The sequence below is a fragment of the Misgurnus anguillicaudatus genome, chromosome 4 (genome assembly GCF_027580225.2).
Source record: "Misgurnus anguillicaudatus chromosome 4, ASM2758022v2, whole genome shotgun sequence".
Lineage (NCBI taxonomy): Eukaryota > Metazoa > Chordata > Actinopteri > Cypriniformes > Cobitidae > Misgurnus > Misgurnus anguillicaudatus.
This window is the reverse complement of record NC_073340.2, coordinates 7,849,499-7,864,295: the sequence shown is the minus strand read 5'-3', so window position 1 is coordinate 7,864,295 and position 14,797 is coordinate 7,849,499. Positions and strand designations below refer to the sequence as shown.

The 14,797-nt window shown below is 38.2% G+C and overlaps 2 protein-coding genes across 2 annotated transcripts in view; one reads left to right on the top strand and one right to left on the bottom strand.

The window, feature by feature from the left end:
• The window catches only part of LOC141363687 (ras-associating and dilute domain-containing protein-like), a 137,697-nt gene that overhangs the window by 27,345 nt on the left and 95,555 nt on the right, over positions 1-14,797 (top strand). The gene's annotated exons all lie outside the window — the stretch shown is intronic.
• Positions 9,008-13,007, bottom strand: LOC141363684 (disks large homolog 2-like). Its single transcript, XM_073866602.1, has 5 exons — positions 12,567-13,007; positions 10,207-10,537; positions 10,011-10,093; positions 9,551-9,690; positions 9,008-9,336 (listed from the first exon to the last, which is right to left on the bottom strand). Exons 1-5 carry the CDS (start codon positions 12,711-12,713, stop codon positions 9,255-9,257), a joined length of 783 nt encoding a protein of 260 aa, XP_073722703.1. The 5' UTR covers positions 12,714-13,007; the 3' UTR covers positions 9,008-9,254.

Below are 14,797 nucleotides of genomic sequence, written 5' to 3'. Positions count from 1 at the left end.
TTAAGTTACCGGCAGTTTCCCGTATTCTCGGACGAGTTCGGAGCATCACAACCTTTTTTAGAAAAAGTACAATTGGCTGCCATGTCCTGCATGAAAAGCAAAAAGTACTCGGACTTCCTAACCATAAACTAGTAAGTGATGTATGCACGAGATGGAACAGCGCCCATGATATGCTGGAGCGGTTCACAGAACAACAGCCCGCAATTTGCGCAGCGTTACTCTCATCCGAGGTACGGAAAAACGCCAAAGATATGTGGACATTAACAGAGGCAGACATAACCTGTGCCGAAGATGTTATAAATGCCCTGAGGCCGCTGAAAATCGCAACCCATGTTATGTGTGAGGAGAAGACCCCTACAGTCTCTATGATCGCACCCCTGCATGCTCAGTTAAGTCAAGGGACACGAATTGAAGAAACCGACTCTGCTGTGACGCGCGACATAAAGAGCACAGTATCTGGAGATCTTTGTAAGAGATATGAAAGTGAAATGTCTCTTCTGTACATGGCTTCAGCGTTAGATCCGCGCTTTAAAGCATTGCCCTTTTTGGAGGAAGCCACAAAACAGGAGGTGTACACCAAAATAACAATGGAGGCATCAAAGAGGGTAAGTTATACTATAAAAACGTTAATGTTAATTTAATGTTAATAATATCAGTCAGTTTATTACATTTAATGTTTTCTTAATCTTTAACATTATTCTACACTTTCTAAAATGTGATATTCTTTTGATTTGTATTTATTAATGTGTTTCACAAAATACAAGGTACTTGAGTTCCGTAATTCATTTTACTGTTATAATGTGTGATATGTTGTGTATTTCAGAACCACAACAATGAAGATGGACAACATGCGGCTGAAGGACAAAATGCTGTGCCAGATCTGTCCCCACCCTGCAAGAAAAAGAGAGCTCTTGAGGACTTATTTGGAGATGCGTTTTCCACTCCCAAAAGACAAAATTCACCTCTGTCACTGCATGACCAAGCAGAGGATGAAGTTAGGAAATACAGAGACACAGAGCCATTGCCACTTACAGGCGATCCACTTAAATGGTGGAAGGAGCACCAATCTCTTTTTCCTTTACTTTCAAACTTGGCAAGATGTACCCTCTGCATCCCTGGTACAAGTGTGGCAGCAGAGAGAGTGTTCTCTGCTGCTGGAGATATCATTACAGCAAAAAGGAGTGCTCTTAATCTGTTTCTTAACAAAAATCTGAAAGTATCCTTATCTTAAAATGATTTCAACAATGTAAAGAAATGAAATAGTTTGAAGCATATTTCAACACTTGAAAAATATTTCAGAAAATTTTAAATGTGTGTAAAATGTGTTTATGATAACCAAGTTGTTAACCAAAGTTTTTACAGTTTATGCTTTCAGGGTATATGTTTTGAGCCTTATGTTACACTACAGCATTTCAGCAAGAATATTTGTCACTATACAGTCTAGTCATCATTGTGTCAGAAACTATCTAAGCAAAATGTATTCTATTTTGCAACATTTACTAATTTGAAAATGAAATAGTTTAAAGCACATTTCAACTATTGAAAATGTTTACAGAAAATGTTAAATACTTGAATTTTAAAATGTGTTTATGATAACCAAGTTGATAAGTGAGTTTTTACAGTTTAAGCTTTCAGGGTTGTGCTTTATGTTGCACTACAGCATTTCAGCAAGAATATTTGACACTGTTGTCTAGTCATCATTGTGTCAGAAACTATCAAATTAAAATGTATTCTATTTTTGCCACAGTTACTAAGTTAATCTCAATGTGTTTTTGATGTTTTCACATGAAATATTATTACACAGATTTTTTATTTAAACAATAAACATATTACTGTTACTAAATTCTGCTCAAAAGAAGGTTAATTAAAAACTGCCATGTATCGTGATGCGCATCGTATCGGGGGGCTTGTATCGCGATGCGTATCGTATCGTGTCATTGTTGGCGATACACAGCCCTAATACGTACTGATGAAAGCGCTTACAGCCGAATAAGACCGCATAGCGCTTCTTCTCTATTTGAGCATAGCTAACTTCACAGTCAGTCAGTGACCTTGACGCCAGGCGCGGAGCTATGGGCGGGCCTGGGCCCGCCCAGATTGACAGCTGGCCCGCCCAGTCAGAAATGTAAAAAATACTACTCTGTATAGTTAGACATGTATACTACTTTATGTGGTGTAATTTATCTATTGCATGTTATGTTAAAAACAGTAAAATTATAAGTAAGCCTGATAACTATTTAAAAACTATTAAAGCAGTTGAATGTTGCGTTATAATGAAATATTTCTGAGCAGCTTTCAGCCATGATCACTTTGAGAACTTTTTTTGCAAGCAAGTAGAAAACGTATTTTGAATAACAACACGTTATAAATATGTGCTGCGCACTTTCCTCTCAATAACATAAACACACAACAAATATGACAGCGGGGTAAAAAATAGAAAGAAAACATCTGATCATAGTGATGTTGTTTGATATAGCGATATAGCAGCACTATAAGTCACGCCACGTTTATTGCTACACTTTATACAATATAGCCTATTGCTTTTAAGCAACAAATAGCCTATCATAACTTTCTATAAGCCTACAGTGTAATTGAGACATTAATTTAAGAAATGCATTAAAGCAGAAAGACGTAGGCTGCGGAAATATAGTGGGTTCACTTCAATCCACACCACAGACGTTCTTGGTTTGCTTCTTATTTATTAAATCGAGGCAATTGTTTGATCAAACATTGATTAATATTAAGATACAATTTATACAAAACGAAATTCACTTTAAAGAAAGTCTTTCTACAAAACAAACCTAGCAAAATCGCTTGCCCGACATCCATTACGGGCTATGGCGAATTCCTGTCGGGCTAAAAAAATATGATGCGCATTGGCCGTCGGGCGGAGGAAAAAATATTGTAATGTGTTTGCATTCTCTCAGATTTAGTTAGGTAATTATGTTGTATGTAATTCGGCGTCATCTTGTTAGCCATTACTATCCTCACTAACAAGTGAAACTGTCAGGAAATGAAGTGAAAGCATTAAATCCATTATTCCTTTCGTTCACGTCTGATATGCGCGCTCCTCGGCTCCGCTCTTCACGAGTAGGCTTGCTCTTGTGCTCATCAAAAAGTATATTAAATGTTTATTTATTTGTAATTTCGTTTAACCCCAGAGTCTAACATTATTCTAGCAATTCCCTTTTTCTTTCTTTATTTAGTAAGTTAACTTAAATATGTGAGAACGAAAATATATTTTTAGTGATTTGCATGAAGAGAATATGATGTTAGAAGCTTCATTTTAAGCATTTAGTAGCCGTATTTATTTAAACACTTTAATAGGTTATTTAAAAAAGTATAAGGTTTTTTTTGGTTCATTTATATTTCCTGTCACTGTGTGCAGGTTCTTTTTTGTAGGCTATGAGAGCCCAATATTTTTTTTTACCAAAAAGGCTTAATAAATGTCACGTTGCATTACAATTTAAAGTATCAATAATGTCAAAAATGTGACGTTCAGTTCGGGTGTGTGTGTATGCTGTTTAAATTAGTGTTCTGAAGTTTTGACGAATTTTATAGACTTGTTATAGTTTCTTATTCAAAAGTGACACCCATAGATTCAGGCCCACCCGGACTTAATCCATGCCCACCCATATGTCACGTTCTGCATCCGCCACTGCTTGAGGCATAGCTGAGTGGCTTCCCGTCCTGCAGCAGAACTGCACCGAGACCGTATTTCGATGCGTCCACCTGAAGGTGCAGATCTTTCTGTGGGTCATAGTATGCAAGAACTGGTCCCGGTTCTGTAGTTATGAGATCTTTCATTTTTTTGAATGCTGCATCGTGCTGGGAATCCCATATGAACTCGCTGGACTGTTTGAGGAGCTGCCGAAGCGGTGCATTAATGTCCGATAAGCAGGGTGCAAACTTGGACAGGTAATTTACCATTCCCAGGACTGTTTCGAGTTCCGCTTTATTCTTTGGTGGCTCCATGTGCTTGATCGCTGAAACCTTTTCAGGGTCTGGCTTGACTCCTTCAGCAGATAAGCAGTGACCGAAATAGCGAACTTCAGTAGCACTCACAATACTTTTCTCAGGGTTGAGCTTTACACGCCTTTCTCGCGAGACCTTTGCAACATTGCGCAGTGTTTCCGCTATATACATTCAACCGTGGCGGCCCGCCATGCCTAAAACATCCCCGCCACGCCTGCGGTTGTGGATAGAAGGGATACAGCAAACGAAATCTCGCTGGATGAGCACTGTTTTAATCTAATCCTTCAACCAAACCCAACTCTAAACACAAAATTTCACACGATTGTAGGATGTATTTGTATCTCATTTAGCCAGAGCCACTGTTTTCATCCTAATAATCCTACCTCCAAATCTAATCATTAACTTTTCGGCATTTGCTGTATCCCTTCTAGACAAAACCCACGGCGGCAGCTCGCAAAAAAGCTACATAAATGTCCGCTCTGCCAGACTGGCTGTCTTAGAAATAAATTCCTTTCTGGATTCGCGTTGTTAACTCATTTATAAATAAATCTCCTAAAGTATCATAATTTCTTCCATGGGTTTAGTTTAATGAACAAATAGATTTAAATCAACAGAGGATGATTAGGCTACGTCTCTGTTTTGATAAATAATAATAAAATAAATAAGCCTATACGAAATATGTTACACTTAAATAATAATTAAATTGACAAAACGAATAAAAAAGTATATGAGTTTCTGTTTTTTTTTGTGACGCGCTGACCAAAGCAGCAGAAAGCACGTCATGTTTTTAATGATTTTAAATAAGCACAAAGTTTTCTCCTTATTGTGAGTTTACACAAATAAAAATACATAATTTGAAGTTTCGAATATTGTTTTACTTTTATCTTTATGACTATAAATTTAGGGTAATTTAAGGTGCAAGGTCATCACGCATTTGATGTTCAACGCGGACGCAGCGCAGGGCTGCGAGAAAAGACATTATTAAACTTTCGATTTAACATATTACGAGTTTTTTGGACATTCATTTGGAATCACTGTACTCATATTATCAACTTATCTGGTCATTAGTTATTCAGAATATAGGCTATATAAGCGCAGTAGCGCTGCTGACCGCAGCTGTCCGCTCAGCTGTCAGTCAATCTTCTGTGCTTTAGATCAACACTCACAAAGTTTCACATTAAATGATATGATATTTGTCCAAAAACAAAAGGCTAAACACTGAATACTACTTATATGCGACTGCAAGACATTAATAGTCAAATCTGTTTGTAAGGAAACTTACATTATTCCCGTGGAAGAGAAGAACGTTGGTAATAGAAACTTGAGGCGGGATTTGATCTAACGGGTGTAATAATAGACTATTCGCGTGTCATTTGTGTTGTAGATGCTATTCGCGTGTCATTTGTGTTGTAGATGCAGGTCGGGACTCAATAGACAAGAGTAAAAAGCGGGTCTAACATCCAAGACCAAAATTCGACTCGTTTTTAAATGGCCCCGTGCTTTGTGTTTAAGATCTGTCTGAAGACCGTTAAAGGTTTCTATTCAACTGCGCGATTTGCGGTGTGACCGGCTCGGGGTCTTTATGTCAAATGGTCCGGGTGTGAAATAAAATTGCTGCTGATGGATGTTCGGTCAATCACAGTGGTGCGGATTATCAAACAGGACTGTGCGTGAGTTTGCAACAGCTCTGTAACGCTAAACACGAGCACAACTTGCAATGCACACTACATTAAAACTACAGTGAAATATCCGAACTACGTACGTAGCTATGCAACGTTTTTTAAGAAAATACATTTTAGATCAAACATAGAAAAGCAATATGCTATAAATATGAGTAAAAGTAAATGACAGCATGAAAATGATAAAAAATACATGTTAGTTTACTGTAGCCTATATTCTACTTTTAAAAAAATAATGTACATTTATAATCATCATGGGCGCCCCCTGCCGCCACAGCTGAAAAAAATCCTAGCGGAAACACTGTTGCGTGTAAATTGTCGTCATGTTCCTTTTGGGTTCGTCCGTAAACCAGAATATCATCGACGATCGCAACAACACCACTTAGACCTTCATATGTCTCGTCGATTTTGCGCTGAAATTCATCCTGAGCTGAAATTATGCCAAACGGAAGACGCCGAAATCTGTATCGTCCAAATACAGTGTTGAATGTCGTCAACTTGGAAGACTCCTCTGTTAGTTTTATTGCCCAGTACCCTGAACGGGCATCTAAAACACTGAAGTGTTTTGCACCAGTTAGCTTGGGCGTGATGTCTTCTATTGTTGGCAAGGGGTAGTGCGGACGTTTAATGGCTTTATTGAGGTCGCGGGGATCCAAGCATATTCTGAGTTTGCCGGTTCTCGGTTTTTCCACGACCACAAGTGCATTTACCCAGTCAGTGGGCTCTGTTACCTTGACGATGACTCCTTGTTTTTCCATATTTTGCAGCTCTTCTTTCAGGCGGCCACGTAAAGCCAGAGGTATCCTTCTCGGTGGATAAACGACTGGAGTTGCATCGGGTTTTAGGTGAATCGTGCACTCCCCTGGAAATAATCCAATGCCATCGAATACATCTGCATATTCCTCCATGATGGACTTTTCTTCCGTTGGTGCATTCACTGAGAGCACTAGCTTAATTAAGTCCAGGTCCAGACATGCTTTTAGACCTAACACAGGCGGTGCTTGCGTGCTGACTATGTAAAAGTCCATCAGTGTTTCTCTGTATTTGTATCTGCACAATAACGTGCATGTCCCTTTAACTGTGAGCATTTGACCACCATATCCAGTGAGGCGATGTTTTGAAGGTGTGAGCTTGCACTGGGCTTGCAGCTTATTAAATGTGTGTAGCGGAATGACATTTACCTGTGCTCCAGTGTCCAATTTGAAGCTAACTTCAGTTTTTTAATTTCCAAGCTGTATGTCTGCAAACGCTTGTTCGGTGTCACATGACTTTTTCAAAACTGCGTCCACGAAAAACTCTGATTGTGTGTCTTCCTCATCACACAAAGCCTCTTTGCCCACTGCATGAACGTTCCTTTTGTAAGCAGAGCGACACACTTTAGCGAAGTGGTTGCGCTTCCCGCATTTGGCACATTGTTTACCTCTTGCAGGGCATTTATTTGAAGCACTGTGAGCCTGGTTGCCACAATAACCACAAGTTTTGTCGCGCTCCGCAACGTCATTGCTGCTCCAATGTAAGGCTTTTACTGTTCGCTTATGTGACTCTTTCCGTGTGTTGACTGCGTGCACTACTTGATCGTGGGGGCTGTTTGCAAACGTTTTGAGCTGAGCTTGTGCAATTTCGTGTGATCTGGCTATATCCATGGCCTTGTCTAGCGTTAACTCAGAGCCGACGCTCAGCAGCTTCTCCCGCACTCGCGGAGAGTGAATGCCAAACACGATGCGATCTCTGACCATTTCCTCGCTGTCTGCATAAGCACAGTCTTTCACTAACAGCCTTAGCTCAGTCACAAATTGCTCAAAAGTTTCTGTGGCTCCTTGAATTCGCTCATGAAATTTATATCTGGCGAAGATTATGTTCGTTTTGGGCATCACATACGCTTCGTACTTGTCGTAATATGTTTGCAGTACCTTTGCTTCCTCTGTTGTCAGCGTCCAGGTGTTGAAGATATCTCTTCCTTTCTCTCCTATCCACAGGAGCAAATAACTGCAATTTTCGTCTTCACCCCGTTTCTTTAACAGACCCGCGAACATGAGCTCTGCATGCTGTCTGAACTTACGCCATGCATCTGGTAAGTTAGACGATTCCCAATTCATGTGCGGCGATGGTACTCCTGCAAAATCCATTTATTACTTTTCTTCTGACACCATGTCTTGTTCTTCGTTATATTATAACGATGTTGCACTGGACGTGCAGTTTGAAATAAGGAGACGTACAGAGAGTACTGAATAAACTTGGAGCTTTACTGACAAACGTGCAGCAGTATTTACATGTGACATACGACTGCCGCCAAGCGACCAGTCTCTTCACCACTTCCGTCATGCCGTAAATCAGTGTCGTAAATATTCAGTTCTTACATTAATATTACAGTGTTGATGGCTCAGAGCACGTTATAAAACGTATTTTTAAAATCCACATTTCTGTTTTAATAAATGCTTATAGCAAATCATAGCATATTGTCTAAAACATTAGGTAGCACATTTGCGACCCATTAAAAATTAGGGTCGCAACGGCACCCAGATAGCACAGGTACGTCTGCAAGATGTCTGGTAAAGATCTGGAGATCTGGAATACATCTGGTGTGTAAAAACATCTTATAAAGGTCTTAGAAAGAGCTGCTTTACATACATTCTAAATCAAAAACGTCTTGCAGACGTCTTCAATATGTCTATATGACATCTTTTAGGAAACGTCTCAGAGACGTATTGCAGATGAGCAAACAATCTAAATAATACGTCTTGCAGATGTAAACACAGACATCAAATAGACGTCTTCGAGATGTATGTGTGCTATCAGGGCAGTTCAAAAGGTCGCATATGCGACCATTTTGGTCGCAGTGTAGCTCCCTGCATCTGGACTCTAATTGGATCTATAAGATAGTTAGGATATGACTGTAATATGCTGCGATATTAAAGAGAAAGCAGACAGACACCCTCATTGCAGGGTTACTTAGTTTACAGCTAACTTCCGGGTGTGCGTGGAAACCCCATACATAAACAAGTGGGCGTGGCTTAACGTGCCCATCACTCAGCACATCTATTACATTCCTTCACCTTAAGAATTAAACATAATCCCTCCTGCAGTGTGTGCAAACCTCTGTAACTGCAAACAAAGGCTACTGTACCAAATATTAACATTGATTTTCTCAGGTGTTCAAATACTTATTGTCTTCACTGTATATAAATATGCAAATAGTCCCATCCTCCACTCTTTCGCACCACCTCAGACAATCCAGCCAAATCAAATGGCAAAAAGTGAAAAATTTATTTTCTGGGATGCACATTGACAAACAATTAACACTTAAAGAATAAAACAAATTATTGTAGAAACTTTGGTCTACGCAATGGATGCAGCATTTGAAAAAAAAAAGGTTTTACTTAGTTGGTCAAGGCAATGAGGCCATTTGTATACGACATACATTAACAAATGTTTTATCATTTCAAAAAAACATCGATACATTTAATCTCAAAATTCAATTAATGAAACACACACACACACACACACACACACACACACACACGTATAACAATAAAATAAAAGACATATACACATAAAAGCATTTGGTAAAAAATGTAGAAAAGTTGTTTTGTGAGAGGAATGTTATGCTTCTCTTGTATTTCTGTCAGATTTGGCAACTAGTAATCGGGGTCTGTCTCCTGATGTCTGAATGAGCTCCCTGCCACTGCAAACACACAAACAAAAAACATTACAGTGATTTTATTGACACAGAAAATATAACAAAAGTGCTTTATAAATGACTAAGAGTTACAATAATACTTATTAACAAATTGTCAAATCCTAATGCATCACTTGTGCTTTCCTGGTAGAGCATTACACACTGTCAGAAATTAAGGTAAAAAACTGTACCTGGCTCAATCTATAGTCATTTTACTCACGTTTGGTAGTCCACCCCAACCAGACTGAGTCCATTCACTGCTAGAATACGATCCCCTGGTCTCAGCCGCTGGGACAAAGCAGCAGGAGATTCCGGCATTACGGATTTGATGTATATTCCATTGACTTTAAATGGTGTTTCCTGTTTAAATAAAGATTACTGTATAATATTTATATAATATTATGACATGCCCACCAAAAATACAATACTAAACAACGAGACAGTAAGAATTTGTTACATATTCATTACCACATATTGTCACTTTTAGTGTTTGATTTTCTATAAGCAGTTTTTTGGATAAGACTGATGCAAACTTTTAGACATAATATCCTAAAGTGGCCAAGTATTTATTGATTCCAATTTATTTTGCTATTAGTCAATAACACAAAACATCTGAAAGTGTATTTTAAAAATATTGCATATAGACGAATGATGCAAACATTGCCTACTGATCCACTGACCTGTCCATCTACCAATGCCAGACCCAAACCACATGATCCTCTCTGCAACTCCAGCACAAACACATCTTCCTCATCACCCTCACCTTCAAAAACATATTATACACACCAAACACGTGTCACCATTTTAGCATCTTGACCTCATAATGGTTTTTTACATTCGGTGTATTTAAAAACAATGAAGACAAAATCCTGCTACCTTCTTGTTTGATATCAGTAAGGTATTTGGAGGTCTGATGGTGTGATATCGTCTCCTGCTGGTCTGTTTCAGGATCCATCAGCTCAAGGTTTTGCAGTGGGTTTGGTGGTGTAAGTAAAAATGGGGCCGAGCGCTCCACACTGCTGGGATGCAACCCTTTCATCTGTAACTCGAGATTTTGAAGCTTCTTTGTTAAAATAGTTTCACAAGAGCTCAAATCATTTGTTCCAGCCCAAGGAAAAACTTTCTCCGTGTGCCCAAGTTCAAGATGAGCTGTTGGATGAGCTTCCAGTTTAGTAAGTTTGGCTTCTGTTGGTACAGCGGAGACGAACTGTAAAAACACAGAAATAGGCAAATTTATTATTCTGTCATTTACCATAAAGTTTTTGGCTGTGTACAAAATAGCCCCATTTACTCTCATTCACTACTCCCTAGTACATTACTTCACGAATGTTGTGCACTTAAAGTAGTGAATTTACACATCGAAAGGAACGTTTACAGGACTCCAAGTAATAAAATGGCATCTTTTGGCTGTTCATATACATTTTGGGGCTTTCAAAGTGCATGTTTTTTAAAACTAAACCATTATCATCTCCATATAAACTACAAAAGGTGCATTTGTGAAATTGGTGACTTCATGCGTATTACGTGTTCAAACATCGCCAACTACAGGCCTGGTATGGGTAATACAACATGCTCATTTTTGTTGATCCATGTGAACAGGACTGTTTTGAAAGTTAGCCATGAATTTTTTTCTTCAAGACTGATCATAATTGTTTTAAGTGTGTTACATAGAAAGGTGGATTTGTCTAATTTAAATCCAAATAATAAGACTGACTAGCCCTAACTAATTGCTAGTTAGTCAGAATCATTCTTAAGACGCAGTCTTAACGTCACGGCCATGTTTATGCAACCGGCCACTGGTTTCAGCTAAGACTTGTCTGTGAAATCAGGCCTATATGTTTTTGGTCTTTTTCGAGGGCGCATGATGCAAAGCTCATAAAAACATATATTGAGCCCATCATGTGTGTGGCTCGTCCTATCAAAATATGAGTTTGGCGCGTCATGTGAACCTATGAGCATTAGGGGTGTCCTCGACTAAGGATTTACATATTCGAATCAGAATTGTCGAATCTTTCCATAGTCGAATCATATCTATGTGTGTGCATGGGTTGGGAGGGGGCCAGACAAGGTACAAATTGGTAACTTTTATTTTCTTTCACAAGCAGCACACATAAACAACTTTCTGTTAAAGTGACCAAAACTGTCTTTCAAGTGATGAACGAAGACAAAACTGACGATGCATTTATATATTTATTTTTTTTAAGGTAAAATATATAAGGCAACATTTGCTTATTTATTCCTCATAACATTTTAAAGCCACGATCTACAGAACATCACACAAAAATACATTTTGATAACTAAACCTAAAACAATTTATTAAACGTTAATTTATAACATGAAAAACACTGAAATTAATGATTTTATAGACACTATGCGTTATTATTTAGCACAGAAATACCTGCTTGCTTGCTCTGACTTTGATAATCTCTGTATTCACTTTAGATACAGAAAGACCGGATGATATTATTTATTTCAGGAATCTCTTTGCTATCATTTAAAAGTGAACACCAACCAATATTAAATCACAAGAAAGACATTCGTGTCAGGCAGAAATATAGGTTCGGTGCAGATAGTTTCCGTTTCATCACCGAAATTTTAAAAAACGGCTTACCTGTTATGTAGTTTAACTTTTGACAAGATAACCAAAATGTATGATAAATACATTTTAAAAACTTATACCCGTCGAAAAACATCCGTTTTTTAATGTTTAGTTTGATAAACTCCTAAATATGAGACGCAGAGCACCTAGCCCGTTCGGCTAAATTACATACGCAAGCATGGCCAGCACGCAATAGCGCAACATCGATACAACGAAAAGCTTGTGTACAGACTTAAAATGTACAGACTTAAATTAGATCAGAATGTACGTTTATAATAGATACATTTTTTTAATAAAATAAGGTCAGAAGTAACAAAGTGCAGAACAAATGTGCAAAATGCCTCAAGTGCACGAAAACAAAACACAAGCCAAATAGATACATCAGATAACCCAGAGTGATTTATAAATAAAATAAAATAAATTATTAAAAGAATAGAAAAGTATAGCCATAATATAATTGCCAGCTTTGTCTTTTAAATGTAGAAACAAAGAGGCAATGGTTTATTAACGAAGAAACCTCCAGGTGGGGCAAACCCATATTGAAATGTTGGCTGGGGCAGGCTCACCATAGATGTTAAAAATGTGTTTTATTTATATAGCGTATTTTATATAAACATGTTTAGATGTAGAAACTTACCTGATTTAGGATAGGTAACGCCGTAACGATAAGGATGTCATCCGGGCGGAAAGTAAAGTCCTCGTTGTATTTTAGACATTCAGGAGGGTGCAAGTGAGTTGGGACGAACACCCCTTTATATACAGAGTACAATTCTGCCTCTGTCATTTTCTAAACTACACAAACACTTAGAACAGATCTGAAACGTAAAAATGTAAAATCTGTAATGTAAAACCGTGAACAAGATGTATGAAGATCTCGGTTTATCACATCTGATAGTGATCGAGTAAGGCGCCTTAATCCTCCTCAACTTTTAGAGGTGCAAATAAAAATGCTTTGGTAGTGTAAATCGCGTGGTCGACAGGTTGCCCAAATAAAACGACGCGTAACCTGAAGCACCATTCAGTTCTCCAACACGAAGGGTCAACTGATTTAAGGTATGTGGATAAAGAAGCCAGGGTGAGGGTCTGTCTGCGTCCTGGACGACTACAAGAAATTAAATTCCAGGACTTTCCACGCCCCTCCAAAAAGCACACGAAATTCATCTGTTTGGTAAAAAAAGTTTTTTTTTTTAAATTAAAACTTTATATTTTTGTTGAAAGTCTTGGGTTTGTAAAAAAAACCGTTAATATTAGCTAACATTAATCCTAACCGCTTTATCGATAAGTGGCTAGATTGATGCATACACTGCAAAAATATAAGTGTCGACTGCATGTGCCGTATGACATCAGAACTCCGCGAGAACGGTTCGAGAATATACTGCTCTGTATACTTTCGATTTGCTCTCGCGGTACATTGATGTCATGAGTGACCAGTTTGCGCATCCCTGCATGTAAGCAAAATACGTAATGTAAAAGTATGCGGTGAGGAATGTGCTGAGGGCAAGCCCGTTCAGGGTGTAATCTCCACTGTCACGTGACGTGATCCTTCAAATATGCCGATTTACTTCTGCGGAAAAACAGCTGTGTTGCTTCATAGTTTAGTGGGGATTTTTAGATAAATAAACATTTACATTGAACAGCGTTATTTGAAACAGAAATCTCTCCCTCTGACAAACAGTGGTGCAAGTTACTATTCAAAGTTAGTGTCTATTAATAATGAATCATGACATAAAACAACTTAAATAACACTAAAATATTTATTAACACAACTGTTTCAACAGTGTTAATAATCGAAAAAGTTTATTGAGCAGCAAATCAGCATATAAAATGATCTTTGAAGGATCATGTGACACTGAAGACTGATGATGCTGAAACATTAACCACAGGAATAAATGACAGTTTACAATATTGAGACACGTAAAAAAATCTGAACGTGAACCTTTGAACGGCAGTGTAAATTATAGTTATGATGGCCTGTTTCTCACACTTAATGATATTTTTGCATTTAGTTTGTTCCTTATCCTCAAATTATAGGGACAAATTTACAAAGGGATCCAGAAACAATCTGATGGTGACTGAACCAGATAATTTTTGCTAAATAAGGTCACAAAATTATTGGTAGTACCCAGGATGTCGAAGTCTCCAAAAGAAGGCAAAGAGTTTTTACATTTTACTCCGTAAGGGTGGATTCACTACAGTTATTCAAGCTGTAGAAATGACAAAATGACTGAAGAAACATTAACAGCAAGATAATGTAAAACTGTCAGTAACAACCAACGGCGGAAATAAGCGCAGTTATGATAGCAAAATATGTGGGAGTGTGTCACAGGTCGGAGCGGACCCAGATGCTATTGAGTCACGCCCCTTCCTAGTTTCCACCTCGAGGATGTTCCCAAAGCCACCCCAATGACCAGACACACAAGGTACAAGTAAAATTAAAATAGACTTTATTAAATTATTTAAAATAGTATTCAGGGAAGGGGGATTTAAAAACAAGGTTTTTTCTGGCTTCCAGGCAGAGGGGACGGGACTCTGGACTGTCCTTCTTGAACCCGTGGCGCCCTCCGCTTCTCCCGGAGGCGGAGTTTAAGAGGGGAAAGACTGCAGTCATGGATTAAAGTGAAAAAAAAATCTTCTGAGTGAAATTTTTTTCAGGCCAAGTCATATTCCTTGTAAACAGGCGAGACCAATAGCATTCTAAGGGGAGATGTTTTTTGCCATTAATGCCATATTGAAGTCTACTGTGGCATTTATAGGTTTGACAACTGTCACTATGAAATACAGCAGCAGTGCGAGTATGTTTTTTTGTGAATTAACACTTAATTACAACATATGATAGGTTTATTAATAGTTTGTTAATTTACAGCTTTA

What these genes read in the sequence shown, in the direction of transcription:
- LOC141363684 (XM_073866602.1), bottom strand. Translation starts at nt 12,713, where the DNA reads ATGACAGAGGCAGAATTGTACTCTGTATATAAAGGGGTGTTCGTCCCA. An exon ending in TGGCATTGGTAGATGGACAG is followed by an intron (nt 9,691 to 10,010) that starts GTCAGTGGATCA and finishes TTATTTAAACAG; the next exon opens with GAAACACCATTTAAAGTCAA. An exon ending in GTTGGGGTGGACTACCAAAC is followed by an intron (nt 9,337 to 9,550) that starts GTGAGTAAAATG and finishes GTGTGTTTGCAG; the next exon opens with TGGCAGGGAGCTCATTCAGA.